General features: G+C 36.7%; 1 protein-coding gene across 1 annotated transcript in view; it reads left to right on the forward strand.

The window, feature by feature from the left end:
• LOC128497727 (histamine H3 receptor-like) overlaps positions 1–18,864 on the forward strand; it is a 42,037-nt gene extending 23,173 nt beyond the window's left edge. Inside the window, exon 4 of the mRNA XM_053467888.1 lies at positions 18,644–18,864. Within this exon, the coding sequence (XP_053323863.1) occupies positions 18,644–18,864 (221 nt within the window). The remainder of the gene's footprint in view (positions 1–18,643) is intronic.
• Positions 18,865–20,383: the final 1,519 nt, after the last annotated feature.

Below are 20,383 nucleotides of genomic sequence, written 5' to 3' on the forward strand. Positions count from 1 at the left end.
CAGTCATTTAATGCTCTTTCGGATAGGTTATCAGGGGCTTCTGATCTGTATCTGACCACAGACATATTGATTTAATCATTTACAGGAAACAATATTCCTAAAAGCTTCTTAATATGTGCATTGCTGATTTCTGCATTAGTTAATAATTTGATAGTATAAGAGACAGGTTGTAAACAATTTCCGTACTTCTCAAGAACTCTTAATTCAAGATCCTCAGCTGAACCCTGTTCAGATTTAGCACTTAAAGGAAAAGAATGCAAAAGTATCTGTTCCCTGTTACACACAGATATGCATGCATGTGAATATGTGATTCTTGCAAGCTCCATGCATCATTCATGTATACAGGGCTGCGCCGAGGCAGGTGCATAGTGCCTCTCCTCCGCTTCCTGCTGCTTATATGTATATGATGTCATATAACAAGATAATAAGGAGGAGAAAGAATTGGGAGATATAGGTGGTCAAGTCCTATGAGTGCAATCTAGGTGCTGTGCAAGACCTGTGGATGCAATCAGGGTGCTGAGCATGTCCTGTGGATGCAAACTGGGTGCTGGGTAAGACTTTTGGATGTACCTTAGGTGCTGGGCAAGTCCTGTGAATGCAATTTGGATGCTGGGGCAAGTCCAATGTGTGCAATCTGGGTGTGTAAGTAAGTAAGATTGGAAGAAACCAACAAAATGTAAACAAAAAAACCCAAAGCTCTTTGCTTCATTTTCGTGTTTTTATTGTGGGTCCCTCCACATTTTCGGGGATCCGTAAGAATTGCTAACATTTGCTAAGTTTGTTAAAATTGCAATTCATATGAATCTGAGTGCACAAGTCTACTGGATTTCTAATGTAGTAGGACCACACATGACCACCAAAGTGCTGGCCATGAGGTCTGGCAAAATGTGTTCTGATCTACAATTGGATGTAAACCTTTATTGAGCCTGCTCATAATAATGCTCTAGTCAGCTGGTGTGTTTTGTTGGGTCTTCGCCATGGCTGAAGCTAACTAATTTACCCCAGATTGAGGGCTAATGTAGGCAGAAGAGGTGAAGCGGAGGAAGACAGTGGAAATACAGTGGTAAAAGACACAAAAAACTCAAATTGCGCTACTATTTTGTATTTCTCTATCATATTATTTTGGCACCTTCTACAATGTCATTAAGAGAAGGTTGTCACTTTCTCAAAGCATGTGTACAGAAAATGTTTAATGCAGGGGTTGATGGAACCTCTACCCATCATAGCACTTGGGAAGTACAACACATGCAATATGAACACCAATGTCCGAGCAATCAACAGCGCCCTTAGGTCCTTAGCAAATCTTTTATTTGTCACAACATAATACAATGTAAGTTCAAGGTAAGTTTATTTTAGCTTGTTAGCCTCTTGGATAAAATAGTAGAAGTCTTTTCAAACTTTATGAGTTTGGTGTATATTGCAACTAAATTGATCAGAAAGTAAGATTCTATAATAAAAAAAAAACACATTGATGATAAATAATTGATGTATTTACACCACGGCTTTTAGTTCTCCAACAGAGACACAAATCTTTACCTACTCCAAGAGATTACTAAGAGAAAATGAGAATTAGGCATAATACTTATAAATAATGCAAGCAATAGGCTTGCCTGGTTTTAGGAAAAAGCAATAAAACGCATTGTATTTTAGCAATGAAATTCAATAAATAAAGCAATGGGGCTATTGCTATCAGAATTTAGATTATGATATAATCCCCCAAATCATGCTGTGTTTTTGGTAAGAAATATATCAAGATATTTGGTTTTGTTGTCATCTCAACTAAATATGGGTGATGAGGTCCCTTTAAAGCCAGTGATACCTCTAGGAAGCAAAAGGATAAAAGGAATAAAAACCTGTTTTCTAGATATTTCTAATGGCAGTTAAACACCGTAATGTCCTGCTTTATATGCTTAGAATTAGGTTTCACCAGCATGCACCTAACCATCTTTAACAAGTTAATTTAATTGGCATTATTTTAAATACACAGTAACTATCTTAAAAACACTATGATGTTACAATGTTAACACATTAGCCCCGCCATTTGCTGGATGTGGTCGATTTATGAGACAAGTCAAATTCTTATTGCTTGGAATCATTTTCTCTCCTCTACCTCTATTTCTGAATTTGTTTCACTGATTGCTATATCAGTGAAATCTGAACAGCTTTTCAGTGAGCAACACTCCATTTGTACATGGCTGTTGTCTATGGCTTCCACCACTAGCTCTGTTTACACATGTACATGGGTACTTTAATATGTACTCTTTAAAAACAATAGAAAAGTACTTACCATAGAGAGAAGCTGCAGCTCTATGCCATCTCCAACAATTCTCATCATGGATTAGCTTCTCAAAGCAGCCAAGCACTGGCAGGAATGTGTTGCCATTTAAATGAATTGAATTGATGTGCATTGCTGTTTCTTTAAACACCCATCGACCTACCTAAAGCGTTCGCCAAGCCAGCACTGAAGCTGACTGGCATTAAGTACATGACATGTTGGGAGAGGTGTTAGGCAAACACATCACCATACCTGGAAATTTCTGGGCTCCGGCTACCTGGAGCCTTCCCTTGCGGGACACGGCCAGGACTGCCCACTGACATCAGCGGGCGGTCCCGTGACGTCGGTGGGAATTCCCTATAACGTCTGTGGGAGTCTCCTGACATTGGTGGGCGGTCCTGCTGACGTCAGTGGGAGGACCCCCAATTAAATGGAAAATGGGTGGGGAGCGGGCGTGTCAAGACCCTGCTCCCGTGACCTGGAGGATTTGTGTCTTGACCCAGGGGAACCGGAGAAGCAGAGCTCACCTGGCAATCTCCAGGCAAACCCGGAGAGTTCCCAGGTACGCACCTCACCTGCACTGAAAATAACTGGGGGCAAATGCACATGATAGCAGTCTGCAGAATAAGCCCATGCATTTGAAAGGGGGAAATATAAAGAGACCTTTCAGTTATCATAGGCATTAAAGTGCATATGATGGTTTGAGTGCGCCTTTTAAATATCATATCACTAAAACGGCGCAGATTGGAGTTTTTCTAATATAAATATGCTACAGATATGGAGAAGCTGAGGCAACTTCAGTTTTTCTGTATTATGAACACAAATGCAAAAAATACACAAGCATCGTTATATAAATAACAATTTATAAAGCATTGTTTTATACTTTATATTGTTATATAAATATGTAACTGTAAATTTACAAGTTTCTCTAAAATAGAATTTTTTTTTTAAAAAGTTAAAAAAATCACTACACCGTCAATCACTAAATGATTCACTAACAAATTTAGGTGGACTTTTTTATTGATAGAAAAAAATGCTACCACTTAGAAAAATATAAACCCTGTTAGAAAAGTACATTGCATTATAAACAGTTTATATCTATAAAAACAAAGAGTGTAATCATAATTTGACATTGTTTTCTCATTTAATAATATCTTACCTAGTTTGACACTGCTTTTAGAGCTTCTCAGTGGTACAGTTTCTGTCTTTTGACATTTATTCAATCCCATGGTTTTGAATTTTGGATAGCGCCACAGTAGAATTTTTATAGCTTTAACAGCAATGCCAATTTTCTGTACCACATTTTGTCTTCTTAAAATATTACCTTATAGATGTAGCTGCTGTGGGTTTGTGTTGTTTCCATTTTATCTGTCGCTACGTGTGTAGGTAGCATTAAATTTGATATGTCATGTAGCTTTCATCTAGTCTACATTGGAAAACACATTGCTTATGAAATATTTAAACTCTAAAGTTAATTTAGTCTAAAATCCATTGAATAAAACAAAAATATTGACAAGTTACATTTTAACGTAATTTTTTCTTAACAGTGAGAAAACGGAAATTATGTTTGTCGATGTTATTTCATAAGAAAATATAGAGCAGTATGTGTAAAATCTGCCCTGAAACCCGAAATTCTATTTAAACAAATAGCTTTCAGCAGAGAAGTAATTTTGTAATAAACATTTCCTACTAGATATTTAAAGTGCTGATGACAGTGTTATCTTGGAAACAAATGGTGTTAGTAATTTTTATTTTGTTGAAAGCAAACATTTGACCAACTTTCACTGATTAATGGTTTATACAGAAATTACAATTACATTTTAATGCAAATGTAACAAATGTTACGCTTCCAGGTCAAATAAAAAGTGTGAGGTCAAGGTTGTTTGTGAGACAAAATGTTATGGAATATAAAGATCTTGATAAAGGACCATTCTGCGGTCCAAAATAGCTAGTCTTCTAACCGTTAAATAAAGCATTATTTTGGACATTATATGTATCTAACAGGAGCTGCACCCGGGCAAGTAGTTATTATTTATTCATAAAAGCTGAGTGCAAGCCTTGAGTGCTGTTCCTCAGCAGGTCTAAAAATTAGGTAAATACAACCACAGATGAACAACAACACTTGACATATTACACCACGTCATGATTTATTCAACAAAAATAAAGCCAAAATGGAGAAGCTAAAAACTAAAAAGGGTATACTTTCTTTTTTGCACGTGTATCGCTCTCTCAATATATATATATATACTCACAAAGTCCATTGCACACCATTCCAAATATTCCAAGCCTGGTGCTAGTAACCAACAGTTTCCATACAAAGCACTCTCAAAGGATGGTCAGCACTCCAGTTCTTCAAGTTAACAACTTTACTTTATTCGAAGTCACTTGACTTTGTTTGAAAAAAGAAAAGTTGTTAACTTGAAAGTGCTTTATATATATATATAGTATCAGGGGTGAGGTAGTGGTGTCTGGGAGAGGAGGACCAGGATAGATAGAGTTTGTGTGTGTGTGTGTATGTATGTATATTTTTGGTGTTGAAGTGAGTGTCCCACTAATTATTTTTAGTTAACTTTGTTGAAATAGTTTTTCTTTAATAGCGCAGGGTTCAGGCAAAACCTGCATAACTAATAACGTTTAACAAAAGCTGAATAATAGCTTAATAGGAAGGAACATTTTGTAAAAAAAAAAAAAAAAAAAAAAAGATTACTCCTGCAAACATGGTGGCAAATAATCACTATGATTTTCCTAGTTGGAATACAGATAAAGTGAATTTCAAATGTGTATATTATATATGTCTAATAGTAATATATTTAAACCGTATTTGTCATTATATTGGCTTTTTAAAATATTACCTGGTAAAATGTAAGATTTGAGAGAGTTTTTTTGTGTGTGTGGATACAGTATACAGAAAATATTTTAAATATACATGTGTATTATAAAAATGTATTTTTATCCTATATTTATGTATTTGCCAACTTTCCAAATTAGCAGCATAATTCATAGAATTAGGAATACAGAGAATATAGTATCACATTTATAATGGACACCATAAAACTGGATTAGGAATAGGAAGGTCGGGTTTTACTATAGTTGTCTATGTAGAGTTAAAGTAATTTGTATTTCTAGTTGAGTATTCATTATACTTTATGTTGTGTGCAATCAGTTCTTAAATATACCTAATAACACACTATTAGATTATTTTGATATATAGTGATTTTTATGACTGAATGGATATTGAATATGGTCTAAAATATTTCTGATCACTGCCAGGGAAGGAGTCCCTTGATCTACTCGGCTCCAGTCAGCTCCAGACCTGGCTCGACAAACACTACCGGTCGGGTTCTGTGCGGTGTGTGCTTTTTTGCCACCAATTGGCTATTTCAAGAATTGACTGACCACAGAGGAAAAGGACGGCTGCATGGCTGTGGCTCCTACCTTAAGAAAGCCCTTTATTTTTTTTATTCATGTTTTCATTTTTGAAGAATGTTTACTAAAGTATTCACAGAGTACCTTAATGTTAGTATGAAAAATAACAATATAGTATTAGTATTAAAACGTAATAAATGAAACTACCCTAAATAGCACATTGTACAATATAGTTTCCTTTGTGAGAAAAACATTCACTATGTAATAAAAGCTTGCGTGTTTTTTTTAAAAGCAAACATATTTTGGCAGAATTGACGACATAGGAAAATCCACAATTTGTGTTTTAGTGGACAGTAAATGTTTTGCAACAACATCAGCAGTTATCTGTTTAAATCCTTTTTTTTATTTCTTTGGATTTTAAAATTGAGTTTAAAGAGTTTACATGACCTTGCTTTTGAATAGCAGTTGCTTGTTCTATTCTAAGACGTTCTGTATTCACTAAAATCACATAGCCACAAGGCTAAAAAAAATACACAAGCCATTGAAGTTGAACCTTTGTAAGATATTCCGGTATGCGCTGATCCTGATAAAGGCAAACAAAAAGGCTGCTAAGCTTTTGCCCTTTCCTGGAATGTAAAGTTCTCCTGAGAAGAACTTTTATTGACCTTGAACACCTTTGTGAACTCCGAGATCCGTACTTATGCGCCTGCTTAATGTGCAGACTTTTTATTTGCTTTATGGCAAATGGCTTTATCCTTTATCTATAAGATCCTCCAAATTGTTAGAAATCCACAAGATACACTGTATCACTAATTTAATAGGCTCTGGACCACTAGTCTATGCTTCTGCATGGTTTATGATCCTCCCCATTAGGCATTTGGACAACATTGCTCTGGATGATGACAAATGACATAGAGATGGTTACGTCCCTGGAGCGGCAGCTCTCTAACCTTGTAAATCTCAGTGCATCTTACCCTGTATGTTTCATAATTATCTAGCACATATAAGTGATCTGTAAGCAGATTGTTAATAAAATGGATAACAAATCTATATTGTCTCACAGAGACATTAATTATCACAGCATATTAAAACCAAGAACAAATAAATAATAATATTTCTATATAAATCATTGGAAATTCTTTTGCAATATTTTTTTAAAAAAGCATGCTTTTTTAATTTTGTAGAAACTATGTTTTCTGGTCTGTTTTGAATAACATGCTGGCCCTAGATTATCTTCTGACAACCCCCCCCCCATGCTATTAGCTATTTAGAATATTTCTTGGATATATTCACGGAACTATGTACTTAAAACAATACCACATCTGAGGCTAGACCCTTGGTCAGAGTCCACTAGGATAAACTCGGAGAGGAGGTTTTCTACCTGTAACATCATGCTCCTCTTTGTGCCTCCAGTTACTGTGTCCATGAAAACTCAGCTACTTCACTCTAGCAAAGAAAACCCAAGGACAACTTAAATCGAAGTCACAAAACAAGCCAAGGGCTCAGCAAAGGACCTGGAGAGGTCAACAAACTAAGAAGCTCACCCAAAGAGCATAACAAAAGTCCAATGTGTTTGTATATGTGTAAGTAAGGTGTTAGGTTGTGCGTGAATAACATGTGCAACTCTGCATTGTGAGTATAGATCACAAGATCACAAGCTCATATATCACACGCAATCACTGCCTTGCAATCAACATACAGATCAACAGAAATGCCTGTAATATTTTGTAATAAATATCCTATCAAAATGTATAGCGTTGGAGTGGCTGCGATTTCATGTATGTATGTGTAAGTAAGGTATTAGGTTGTGTGTGTAAATTTATGTGTGTACGTATGTCTGTTTATATCCGTGTGTATTTATGTGTGGATCATTATTATCCTGTTTTGCACCAAAATCTCCCCCCTATATGGGAGATCTGTGCCTCAATCGTCAGATCTCTTTTACGGCTTCTGCAGATTCGGGGCTATGGAGTTGAGATTCGAGGCTTCAGCCCCAGTAGCCCCCCTAGCAAAGCCACCGGCTTCAAAGATTTTCCGTTACCACAAACCAGTCTATTGCTGGTAATCATGGTGGACACGTGAGATATCTGTCTGTAAATGACTTTAAGCATGCAATATCTATGGCTTTAGAGAAGTGACCCAGCAACCAGTGATATTCAGAGGTATCTATAAGATCAGGAAGAAGTAACCAACCGACAATCAATGGAACTCTTGATCATGAAACTCTTGGAAAGTATCAAAATACTGTCCAAATGTTTGACATTTCTTTGATGTCTAAATAGAGAAGTTGAACTATTGAACGATTGTATTGTAACTATTCATATTGTGTGCTGATCTGTTGTGTGTGTCTATCATATTGCCCTCAGAACAGTGGAAAAATAATAAAACACTTGTAAAGGTTAAGAGTGAATAAAAAGATATTATACAATAACTAAATGAGATATTTTTTAGAAGAAAGTGGCCCAATATACGTTAGCCCTACAACTACAAACTTATACAAAAAATCAACCCTTCCCTAATGTAAGGGATGAATGTGGCCCTCTAAACATAAACAACTATTTGTGTGGGATATGACTGTAATCAATGTTGTTGAAAATAAATCGGGTTATTGTTTAGCCGTGGCACCTACTGTGTAGAAGAAATCCTAAGTGAAATTGCCAAAACGTTATTGTTTTTATATTTCAATATAGGTTTTTTTTACCTTCCTAGCATTTTATGTATTTCTGTGGCTTCAAAAGAAAGACTTTGTCAGCATTTGTGTGTACACTTCTTACAGCTTTATTTCTTTGCCATTTTCAATATCGCCAATGCCTACTTCAACCATCAGTCATAGCAGCCAGAAGCTAAGCAATTAAATGTCTCTTTGTTAGTATAGCCACAGTTGCATTGAGAGAAATTACTCAGTAATCCAACTCACTAAAGTTGAAGTTGCGGTAGACTGATTGTCTGCAAATGGCAAGTGTTTGGCAGTTTTAACAATTGTGATTGTACAATAAATTGAAATGCAATCACTGTGCGTCGACAGGTGTATAATTAGCAGGAGCCATGCTTCTGAATAACGGGATGGAGAGTCAATGAGTCAGTTTGCAGGTGTAGAAAAGCAAAGATACACTAATTAAGGAAGAAGATAGATTGATGCATGGTATCTTCATACTCTATTGGAACCCCATTCCATGCCGAAATCAATGAGAATTAGACTATGTTAAATACTGCGTGAGCAAAACGACATTAACTCATTGTTGCTTACAGCAATAAAACAAATTGTTCCAATATTTATCCCAAAGAAGCCCCAGTGTTGTTTTCACTGGGGGGTTCTTAAGGACAAACACTGAAACTCTACAAGAAAATGGAAGGCACTTATCAAGCAACCCTAAAAATATACAAATGCATCACTTTTTATGTTACGTTAGTGTTACATACTGGCAGTTATTTCAAGCTTCACTGTCTTGTAAACAATACCAATGCTTTAAAAGGCACACAGAATGAAACACTGTATATATATATATTTTCAGAATGGAGAAAGTTTTTGTCTATACATTAAAATCTATTGTGAAATAATGCCATATCGATGATGTCACCACATGCATATTATCTGTAGTAACTTGGAAGACTATCATGGAATACAGGAGTTGTGCTCATTCTAGTGTATTCTTGGAGCAGGTTACAGAAATAAAAAAAAGGAAATGGTTGTGGATTAAAACTAAGCTTAGATTTACTCATGACTCATCGTACACATTAATTTCATTTTTACTGCGTGGACTGGCAAATTTAAAGCAAAAAATCTGATTTCCACAACCAACCATTAAGACAAACAAATTGGGTGCTGAATAACTTGATTTTATTAACCTTTAAACCAATCCAAACAAAATGTTGGCACAGAATGTAAATTGAATAAGAGATTCCCGTTTGCTAAACATGTTTTCTTGTATGTTAGAGCCAGTTCTCATCATTCCACCGGTAGTGAAGTTAGTGAAGCCTTGTAGCTAGGCTGATGCGTTTGTCTATAATAAACCAAGGGGAGAATTAAGAAATAAGTGGCAAATTCGCAAGAAAGACATCTTCTTCTTTGGCGAGCATATATATAAAAAAAGACAGGATACTGCAGTATAATCTCTACTTTACTGGAAATTAAAAACAAGATGTGATTTTGTAGGTCATTGGAAACAATAACCTCTGGCACTAAACGGCAGAAACTCCACTGCCTTAGGATGTTGGAAACCAAAAAAATGTTTCAGGCAGACATATTACCCTGGGGAGTAAAAGAAGCACTTTTATCGGACTGAAAGCACAGTAACAAGCACCGGGAAAAAAGTATTGTTCGGTATAATCAGTTTGGTATTTCAACATCAAAAGGAGAGGTTATATTCATGTCTTAACCCGCAGAAAAATACATGTTTAACAATGTAATTAATTATTTATTATCCACGGTATATATTTTATTTTCAGCACTAAGCTGAAAAATATTAAATAACATCCACCTTCCCACTAACTAAAAGAGAAATTCTGTGGGAAAAAATAGACAATATTAGATATTTTCTGAACTTTCTATACATATGAAGATAGCTGAACTGCATATTATTACATCCAGAGAGTTAACACCATATTGGTTTTTAATAGTTGCCACTTTTTCACTCTCACTCATGCTCTGAGAGAGCCCCCGGGCACACCCTCTCCCTCGATTGGACTGTTCATTTTATATGAAAAGTGTTAAAAGAAAAAAAAAATTGTTCAGTCGGCAGAAACATTTAATTGGCTAATTGTTCTCATTCACCATTTATTCATAAGCTCCTCGCTGCTGGTGGGAGTGACATCAGGTAAGCATGTCAGAAAGTAATGTCAGCCAGTGCAGTTTCCATTTCTGGATCCTACTTCATTCTTTGACATTGAATTAAAGCAGAGGCTGCTGATTCATTCATGCAGAAGGGATTTCCCTGGCACAGTTACATAGTTACAGAGATTGACAAAAAAGTCCATCAACCTTTTAAAGCACCCATTTCTAATCTAATGTCTGGAGACTTAAACATTTTCTCAAGACATGCATACTCAAGGTATGGTCTCACCACTGATATGAAAAAAAAAGCAATCAAATGTTATCATCCCATACGCACACAGGGGTTGTATGTTGATCTAGATTGTCCATAGAAGTGAATATAGTCTGCTGCAATATATGGGATTTACCGATGTGACAAGTTGGTACAAGTGAACTAAAACTTAATTGGAGTGTGCATGATCTTCTAAGACGTTTGCTGCCTATGCTGAGTGACCATTTCATGGCAAGTGAGAGCCTTTAACTGGTGGTCCCTGGGTGCAGCATTTCTTTTGTGCCCCCTAATCATCACACACCCATATAAAGCCTTCAGGCTCGCTAGAACAATATACACTAACACCCATACACTCACACCATACAGTTCTAAATACACATACACACACACACACACTCCCTCTTCTCCTCCTCTACTAAGCCTAGGCTCAACACTAACACTCTAAGACCATACATTGACACACATACTCGTGGTAACAATGTACACTTTCATCAACACGTACCCTAACACCAAATACTAACATGCACATTCATACTAACACCATACATTTACACACACTCTAACATCACACACAAATGTAAACACCATGGGCATACATTTTAACTCCATACAATAACACTCACTCTTAAGACATGAGACTATGCACACATGTGCTCAGACAATCAATATTTATTTTAAATATATTTTAAAGTGATTTCATGAAGACCGTGATTAACTGTGAAATTAGATTGTGTGTCACACTCTGGAGAATGCAACAAAACACAAGGACTATATTTAGGAAAACTTTGTGAACTTGTTGAACTTGATATTGTTGCAAGTAATTATCTTCTTGTGAAGTTTAAACATTGCATTTACCGTATTTTAGAGTTAAATTGTAACATATGTATCCAAAATGTGCTTGCATATTTATTTCCAGCGAAATGAATACCTTGTATGCTATTCCGGAGAGCAAATCTTTATTGTAATGTCGAATATTTACAGCATTTTGTGCTGTGAGAGGATCAGACATCTGGAATAGGTTGTACAAACTCTGGAAATCCATTTCTGAGCTATGAATGCCGATGCACGCAATTTATTTTTAATGGAAAATGATGATGAAAGTGACATACTTGGACTAGACGTGCCTTCTGTCACTCTGCTACTAAACCCAATCATTAGAACCTAATAACGTACATCAAGCAGGTTATTACTTTAAATGTTAATACAAGTCATATAAAGGTCATTCTGTTTTCTTTGCGTCATAGGGGGTCTTTTGAATTACAAGCGTGTAAATATGATATAATATGTATGTTCTATATGTGTGTGGGGTTAAAATGCAAATAATTTTTAAGGAAACATGCAACAGATACATTGGAGGAAGGGTATATAGCAACAACCCCACGACAAACAAAGACTTAAAGATCAATTGTTAAGGAATTAGAATAATATTCTTGGCTTTTCATTACCCCCTGGTGTCCTGTTCATCATGTTCTAAACTGCATGAGCTTGTTTCCAAATACTTGTGTCATTACCCTATCATTCAATTCCATGAGACATCTAAAGTGTAAACTTTTGGGAACAAAACACACGCTAAAAACATACTCACCAGAAAGTGATTCCACTCCCAGCGCACATAGGCACTTTTTACTTGTTACCTTTGTGATATCGGTACCATAGCAACAATTTATGTTGAAAGGGTTGATCAAGTCTGTTGAGCTCAACCTTGCTTGTGATCGACAATACAAACTGTGCATAAAAAAGGGAAAAATGCCTTACAGACTCCAAAGGGGCAATTTGATTCCCCACTGGATCAAATGCTGTAATTAATCATATCCTTATTGACCTTTATATCCCTGTGTATTTGTCTGTACTAAAGAAAACTATACCTAGCTTATTTTTTTAAAGCATCAATAGAATTTTATAGCACAACCTCTGTAGGTATTGAATGCCACATGTTTATGCATGTTTTTTTCTGCATAATCCTAATTTTTCAGGATTTTTCAGGTATATATACAGAATTCTAAACTTTTGCAATTAGGTGGCTGTTACAATACTAAATATTATAATGCAGTGTGATTTCAAATAATACCTAGGTGCGTAGGTTATAAGCATTTAGGTCCTGGAACATTTTCATTAAAAAGCACATTTCTATCTCTATGCTGTGTTCTTTTAAAGCTCAAACTCTGCTATAAAGATCTAAATAAATCCCCTATAAAAATATTTAATATTGTTTAAAGAATATGTTATTTTGGCATATCTTTCTTTTGGCCATAAAAAAAGAACCTATCCAAAAAACAGAGCAAACTACTGCCATACAAAGCTGGTCATTTCAGATCAAAGAACACAGATGGTGTTTTATGTTACAAAGAAAAGATGACTCATGCAGGAAGTATCCACTTTTCAGGAATATCTATCACAAAAATATTGATTTTGTGTTTTTGGTTTTGCATTTTGTTCTCACGCCTCTAGCGCTTAAATAATCATTTGTGTTTTCCGGAATCTCTACATGTAGCATACAGACCAATCCAAATGCTGTTCTTATACTTATGTGTAATAAAAGCATTGCCCAAACGTGGCAAGATCATACCCTTATTTCTAATACATTTACAGGTCTTTTGGACATCTGGCGATCATTGTTCAAAGCCTTAAAGTTGCATTTCCATTTTTGTTGAGATGTAGAAAATGACGCTAAGAAGGCTTGATTAATTAGGAAATGTCTTATAAGTCTAATAAATTAGTGTTTTTTCCCTCTGTTGCTAAATGCAATGTTTGACTTTTCCTGAATGAGTTTTACGCAACTTTCATAATAAAAAAAGATAGAACTTCTGCCCTTTTGCAGAAGTTCACCATGAGTACACAGTCTGGAACAGAATTTTTTAATTACATTTTAATGACTGCACATATGCCAGTCTGCACCCATGGTAAAAGCGAGGCTGCTCACACACTGCGCAATGCCAGGGAAATGAGGGGGGGGTAGTGAGTGGGAGGATAATGGAGTGAATGGGAGGGGAATGACAAACTGTTTAGCAAAGATGGAACAGACAGCCTGTTTGGAGGCACTAGTAAGCTGTTTTGGTGTAAAAAATGGCAAATAAAATTTGTTTTGAGGCATTGACAAGATGTTTGGGTACAAAGACGGCACATACAAGCTGTTTGGAGGCAAAATGGCACAGACAGGCTGTTTATGGGCACTGACAAGCTGTTTGGGGCAAAGATGGCACAGGGAGGCTGTATGGGGGGCTATGATGGAACAAACAGGCTGTTTGGGAGCATGAAGATGGAGGGGGATGATTGTGATGCAATATGGGGTGATAATTATAGGGGTGGAAAAGATGGTGGGGAGGAATATGATAATGAGCGATATGAATGTGATGGTAGGGGGATAATGATTGTGGTTGGGTATTGGAATGAAATAGGATGTTGGGGTATGATGATGGTCAGGGGCAGCTCTACACTAACACATACATACAAAAATGCTAGCAACATACAGATGCATACATATATGCATACCCACTAACACTTTTCACATACATGCATACACACATTCTTACAACATAAACATAAAATAACACACTAACACCATACACTCACATATACATACATACATACACACACACACATACACTTATGCATACAAACACATAACCACTCTAACACCATGCATTTACACACATACAAGTACATGCATACGCGTATGCATGCACACTCTAACATTACACACTTAAATGTACATGCACACACAATCTAAAACCACACACATATACACATAGCCACTCTCACTGATAATCTATGCAGCTCACACATATTCCCCCCTAGCCTCCATCTTACATTTTTAGCTAAAATTTAGAAGAGCTACAAGTTTATTTGCGCTGCTTATTTCTCTGTTTAAAATAATGTTGTTTTTTATTAATTTATTTACATTAATTGCATATTTAAGATGTCTAGGCTTAACTTACCCCAACCTCAATTGCAACTCATATCCAAACCACGTTTTTTATCGACTCCACTGTTGATTCAAGTTGAGTTAAGTTGGCAGTCCATTGGAAGTTAGCGACTACTTAAAGTAGAAAGTTGGCAAGCCAAGGTCAATATACAGAGTCGGTAGTTAGGATAGCTAGGTGTGGTACACAAATCAGGTCAGCAAGGTACAAAATTGCAAGGCAGGGGGTTAGTCAGACAAGCCAGGAAACAAAACTAAACCTCAGGAACCAAGACACCAACAATGTATAGAAGGATCACATTAGAGTACCTCTGCATAGGAATTCTGGATTTTTAAATCCAACACCTAGCCTCCCCCTAGCCGTGCCCCCTGCTCTGCACAGAAGATCATTTGGTACGTTCATGGTGCATAGAGACATCACTCCGGTAGCAGGTCTTAGCAGCGTGACAATAGTGCTGTATAATGGGTAAAAGGCAGAGGCGTATCTAGTGAAAATAGCGCCTATGGCAAGCACTGAAATTGCGCCCCTGTCCAAACTTCCACACATTAATTCACACTCTTTACTACCCCCTTTCCCTCCCTTGTCACTTTCTAACCCCTTTCCCTCCCCTTTCCCTACTATCCTCTTCCTCTCTCCCTTTGTAGTTCTCTCACCTTGAGGTCCAGCGACGAGAGTCTTCTGTCTTCCTGCACTGCTGTGGTGCCCGCTGCTTTACTGCTGAGCGCCGTAATATGACGTCATATTTCGGCGTGAAGCAGTGAAGCAGCGGGCACCAGCGAGCGGCTTTTAAACGCTGTCTTTTTTTTGATGTGGGGGAGAACGAGGGGCCCCGAGCCGTTTAAAAGACCGTGTTTAAAAGCCGCTCGCTGGTGCCCCCTTTCAAATGGCGCCTATGGCACGAGCCATAGCTGCCATACCCTAGATACGCCTCTGGTAAAAGGGTATAACTAGTAAGGCATCACATAACAAATGGTAAAATGAGTTTACAATCTAGAAACAATAATTTAGTAACTTTAAATATTTATAAAATTATAAAATGTTTTATTCTCAATTACTTAGACACTTATACACGTGTAGGATGGTATCTTCAGTTTTCATTAGATGATTTTAATGCAGATGTTAAGATACCAGAAAGCCAGTGTTCCTGGTAAATAATAAATAATACAAAGTTTGCCTGTTATTTTCTGTTACTGTGAAAAACAGCAGATATACTCCAAATTGGGAGCCTAGATTGGCAGTCAAGGACACCATTTAGATACTTAACAAATCCCTTTTGACCTCTCCAAAGGAGAAGGATCTTAATGTCCAGAAATTGACATATTATTTTAAGCTAAATGAATCATCAGGTACCAATCCTTCCAAAAACTGGGAGGCACACTCGGTAGTTATAAGGGGTTATTTAATAAGTCATGCTTCATTTAAGAAAAGAACTAGATACTTCCCAAAGGAGACAATTAAAATGAATTAGACCAGGAAGAGGAATTAAACAAATTGTTACTGACCTTATCTAGGACACATGTGATTTGCAAATTATGCATACAGCTAGATGTCTTATTAACTCAAGAACTACACCTGGATGAGTATGACAAAATATCCATTGTTGGTTGGTCATCTTTCTTCTTTTTTTTAGTGTGGAACCAATTAACATATCAGAGATTTGGAAAAATGAGACAAAAATGTAACACAAGTTTCTGACATACAATGGAGCTATATTATTTCTCAGTACCAAAAAAATATTGGAAATTGTATTCCATGGCGTACATTATTGCATTGAGACACCTGTCAGGTTACCCATGTCTAAAAGTATTGGCATTCAGACCCTATGTCCAAGCGGGGAGGGCTAATTTGTGAACAGTGCACATTTGTCGATACAACTTTTACACCTGGGTTTGCAAATATGTCTGTATTACCAAATTTTCATACACGCACACACGCTTTGACAGCATGCCTGAACATATATATATATATATATATATATATATATATATATATATATATATATATATACATATTATAATAAATAAAATGATATGAACATTATTCCTGCAGTAACCAGTGCTCGGTTGTTATGGCCTAGTTGTTATTTCAGAACAACAGGACAACATTGTGGGTGGATTTAAGAATCCAGAGTGTAGGAATAAGGATAGTGTCAGTGACACTAGTTCTAGATTGAGATACCAAGACACCAGAGGCAAAGAAGTTGTTCAACCGTTCTGAGGTCAAAAGGTAGACTAACATCAGAGACCCCAATTAACTAGCCAAAGGTCAGGTTTACAAGCAAACTAGCCAGTAAACAAAGCAGGAGTCAATAGCAGAGATCAATGAGGAAATGAGTACACCAGGAAGACCTCACAGAGCCAGAGCAACCAAGCACTAATTACTGGGTGAATGAAGTGTATATACTGGTGCATACACAAACACGGGCATAACAATTGCACTTACACAAGCTTGGATGTCTATTAGTGAGCATTCTGTATGTAACACAACCCACAGCGGTAGCCGTGAACCAGCCTGCTGCTGGCGCATAGAATGCTGTCAGACCCAGGTAACATGGCAAGATCTAGTGAGATGTGCTGCAAATTAGGAGTCTGTTCCATTCCCTTAGCAAAAAATAAATGACAACATATTACCAAATATATAATTGTTTTTAGATCCACACCGTAACATTTTACAGTAAACTTGTCATTTATAATAAAAAATAACCTTGTCAGGTGTTCACAATGCTGCATTTTTCACTCATTATAAAACAAACAGGATATGTTTATGGCTTCCAAAGCATGTAATGTGAAAATGGAAGAGTTCAGAACACAAAAGATTAGGCGTGTTATATAAATAATGGTGATTTTCCTAAATCCTTTAAATCCTATTCTTACCTCTCTGCTGTGAATGAAGTTGTCTGAATGGGTTTTATACAGGAGAACGAAGTGGCACAATAAGAATTTTTTATTCCGAAGGGATAGAAATGTTTTCAATATACCACATGTATATTTTTTCAATACTATGATTTTTTAATTGATACATCTTCCACTTAACGGATAAAAACCTATTTATTACAACATATTTTATACAACACAGAATTCGCCAACTGACATGGTACATATGCCTTAGATTAATGTTTTCAGTGGTAGTAAGAAAAGTAAAAAAATAATAAACAGCGTTAAATCAAAAAATATATGCATGGTTTCTTAGAATATTGTAATGGATTCTATTAAAAAAAAACTTCAAAGAAGAAAAACCATAGAGGTAGAAGCTGGCTAATTTATCACTTAACACAAAATCATTTATCAGAAAATAGGCTCAGGAGATAAACTATAATAATGTATAGATCATTATCTCATCATATAAACATTTTGAAAAAGATCCTGAGGGTGAATGATGTATACTTATATATAAGTATAACTGTATATCTGTATATATCGGACTCTCTGGCAATGAAAAGATTATACTAGTCAAAATAGAACAGTTTTTTCAAATTAAAAAATGCATTTTAGCAAGCAACTCCTTGCATTGCACTGTTAGTTAATAGCAACCCGAGGATCAGAGCTATCCAGCCGGTGGATACACACTAATGCACCTGGCCAGCGCTGTAGTGGCATGTCAGTTGAGTATGTGGTGCTGCCAGCCTGCGGCCCACCAGGCATTTGCCTGGAGTGCCAGATGCCAAGTCCTGACCTGGTCAACTGGATTAAAATGATTCTGACTCCCGTGTTCTTTTCGGGCGAACATTCGTGTATGTTCTTTGTGTTTGGTTTTTCTCAGTTTTTTGCTATTTTTTAGCAGGGGGTTAATAAGTAAAAATATGCAGCAGTTTTGGCGCCAGGATTTTAAAGGTCCGTGAGAGCGACTCTATTGGTTGCCAGCAGGGGCCTCCTCTTGCATCAACCAATGAAGGACAACTTTTCTTCATTGGTTGATGCCAGATGAGCCCCTGGTGGCGACCAATAGAGTCGCTCTTATGGACCTTTTACTCCTAACGCTGAAGCCTTTAGTCTCCCCAGGCCAAGTTGCTTTGAGGTGTAACTTGCCCTGTGCTTTGCTAGGGGACTCAAATCCCTGTTCCTCAGAGGCCAAGTTGCTCAGAGCGGTTGTCTCAGACTACTGCTCAGAGCAACTTAGCTTGGGAGGAACAGGGATTCTAGTCTCCCTGGCAAAAGCCAGGCCAAGTTACACCTTGAAGAAACTTGGCCTGGGGAGACTAAACAGTCTCGAAAAGAAATGGCTTTTGGAGGAAACTGTGTTAAGAAGCAGTGACCGGTTTTAAAGACTCTGGCTAAGGTGGCTGGGTTTGTATAAGTTGACAAATATGATGTTAAGGAGGTTTTGGCATCCCATAACCAAGAACTGACAAATGAGGAGCTGTGCAATTGCAAGAGGAATGGATATGAATCGGAACTGAATGCAATAAAAAATGGCTTGAAAGTGAAGTTGTCCAGAAACTGAACATGAAGCACTTGTTTAAGATTGCAGAAAAGCATGACTTTCATATTGAAAGGGCATGTAGGGCATGCCTTCAAAAAATGTATAGTAGAAAAATGCATGAGGCTATGTAGACATACTGTCATATTTCAAGCCTTTCACATTAGCCACAGTAGCTGACAAACCTCTATAACCTTTAAAATCGAGGCAGGCAGGTAGAAGAAGGTGTAGGGTTTGATGACCTTCTTGCCCTGATGGATTCAGATGTTGAATATACTCTTTCTCTCTCTCCTACACCCCATTGCCCTTCAAAGTCACATCACCCCAACCTCCAACAATGCAGTCTAATACACCATTATTACCACCTCTCAATGTTCCAGTGGGCTTGCTGTTTTCCCAATTTTAGTAAGTGAAACTACCTACATTATTTTTACACTGTCTACTTATCATATCATTACTGATTGTACTATGTGCTAGTGTTATTTTAGGTTTTAGGTGTTTTTTGGTTGTTTTGGGGTCTGGGAACGGTCAAAAAAAATACCCAATTATGAAATAGTAGGTTTCATAGGAACACTACTTTAGGATAGCAGGGTAAACATGTAATTCCTGTGTCATATTTAGTGTTCTCCTAAAATATGGTGCCAATGGTAATGTAATCCATGACATCATATATTAAATAATATAATTGAAAATATATTCAGCAAAGCAAATAGAAGTGCAGTTAAGAAGAAGAAGAGTTTCAATAGCTTTTTTTTTTTTTTTATTAGGATATTTTTCCAAATACATGAGTTTACTTACTGACACTTGGGATCCACGTGAGTCTTCATTGTTATGCATAGAGAGATTATAATTTCTGCCACGTGAATTAATAAAAGACATACAGACAAAGAATGTCTCCTATACGTCCATGACTATAATTTGCAGACTGTGTTTGGTTCACAGGTTCCCGACTGGTAAAAGATGATGAGAATTATAGTCTTGCCACAGCTGGAGAACATCTAATTGGCTCCCACTGGAATTCACCATTATGGGTGTCAGACTTGCAATCTGTGAGCTAACAGATTTCACATAGACTAACATATTATTATATGAACCAAACCAACCACAGTAATGCTGGAAAATTAAGGTCACACAATGTTTAACCTTCCTTTTCTAGAATGTAAATGTTATGTTTCTGCAATACAAATTAAGCAATAGATTTTTTAATATAACCATGGAAGCCTAAGAGAATAAAGATCAGTCTGTGGCAAGCCAAGAATACAGAGATAAACTACTGCAGGGCACTAGCTTTTTATTTCTGTCAGTAGTAAATTCTCCTGGTCAGCAGGGAGTACATAGTGTTGATTTGCTGAAAATCTGAGATT

Source organism: Spea bombifrons, chromosome 5, assembly GCF_027358695.1.
Source record: "Spea bombifrons isolate aSpeBom1 chromosome 5, aSpeBom1.2.pri, whole genome shotgun sequence".
In the NCBI taxonomy this organism is placed as follows: Eukaryota; Metazoa; Chordata; class Amphibia; order Anura; family Pelobatidae; genus Spea; species Spea bombifrons.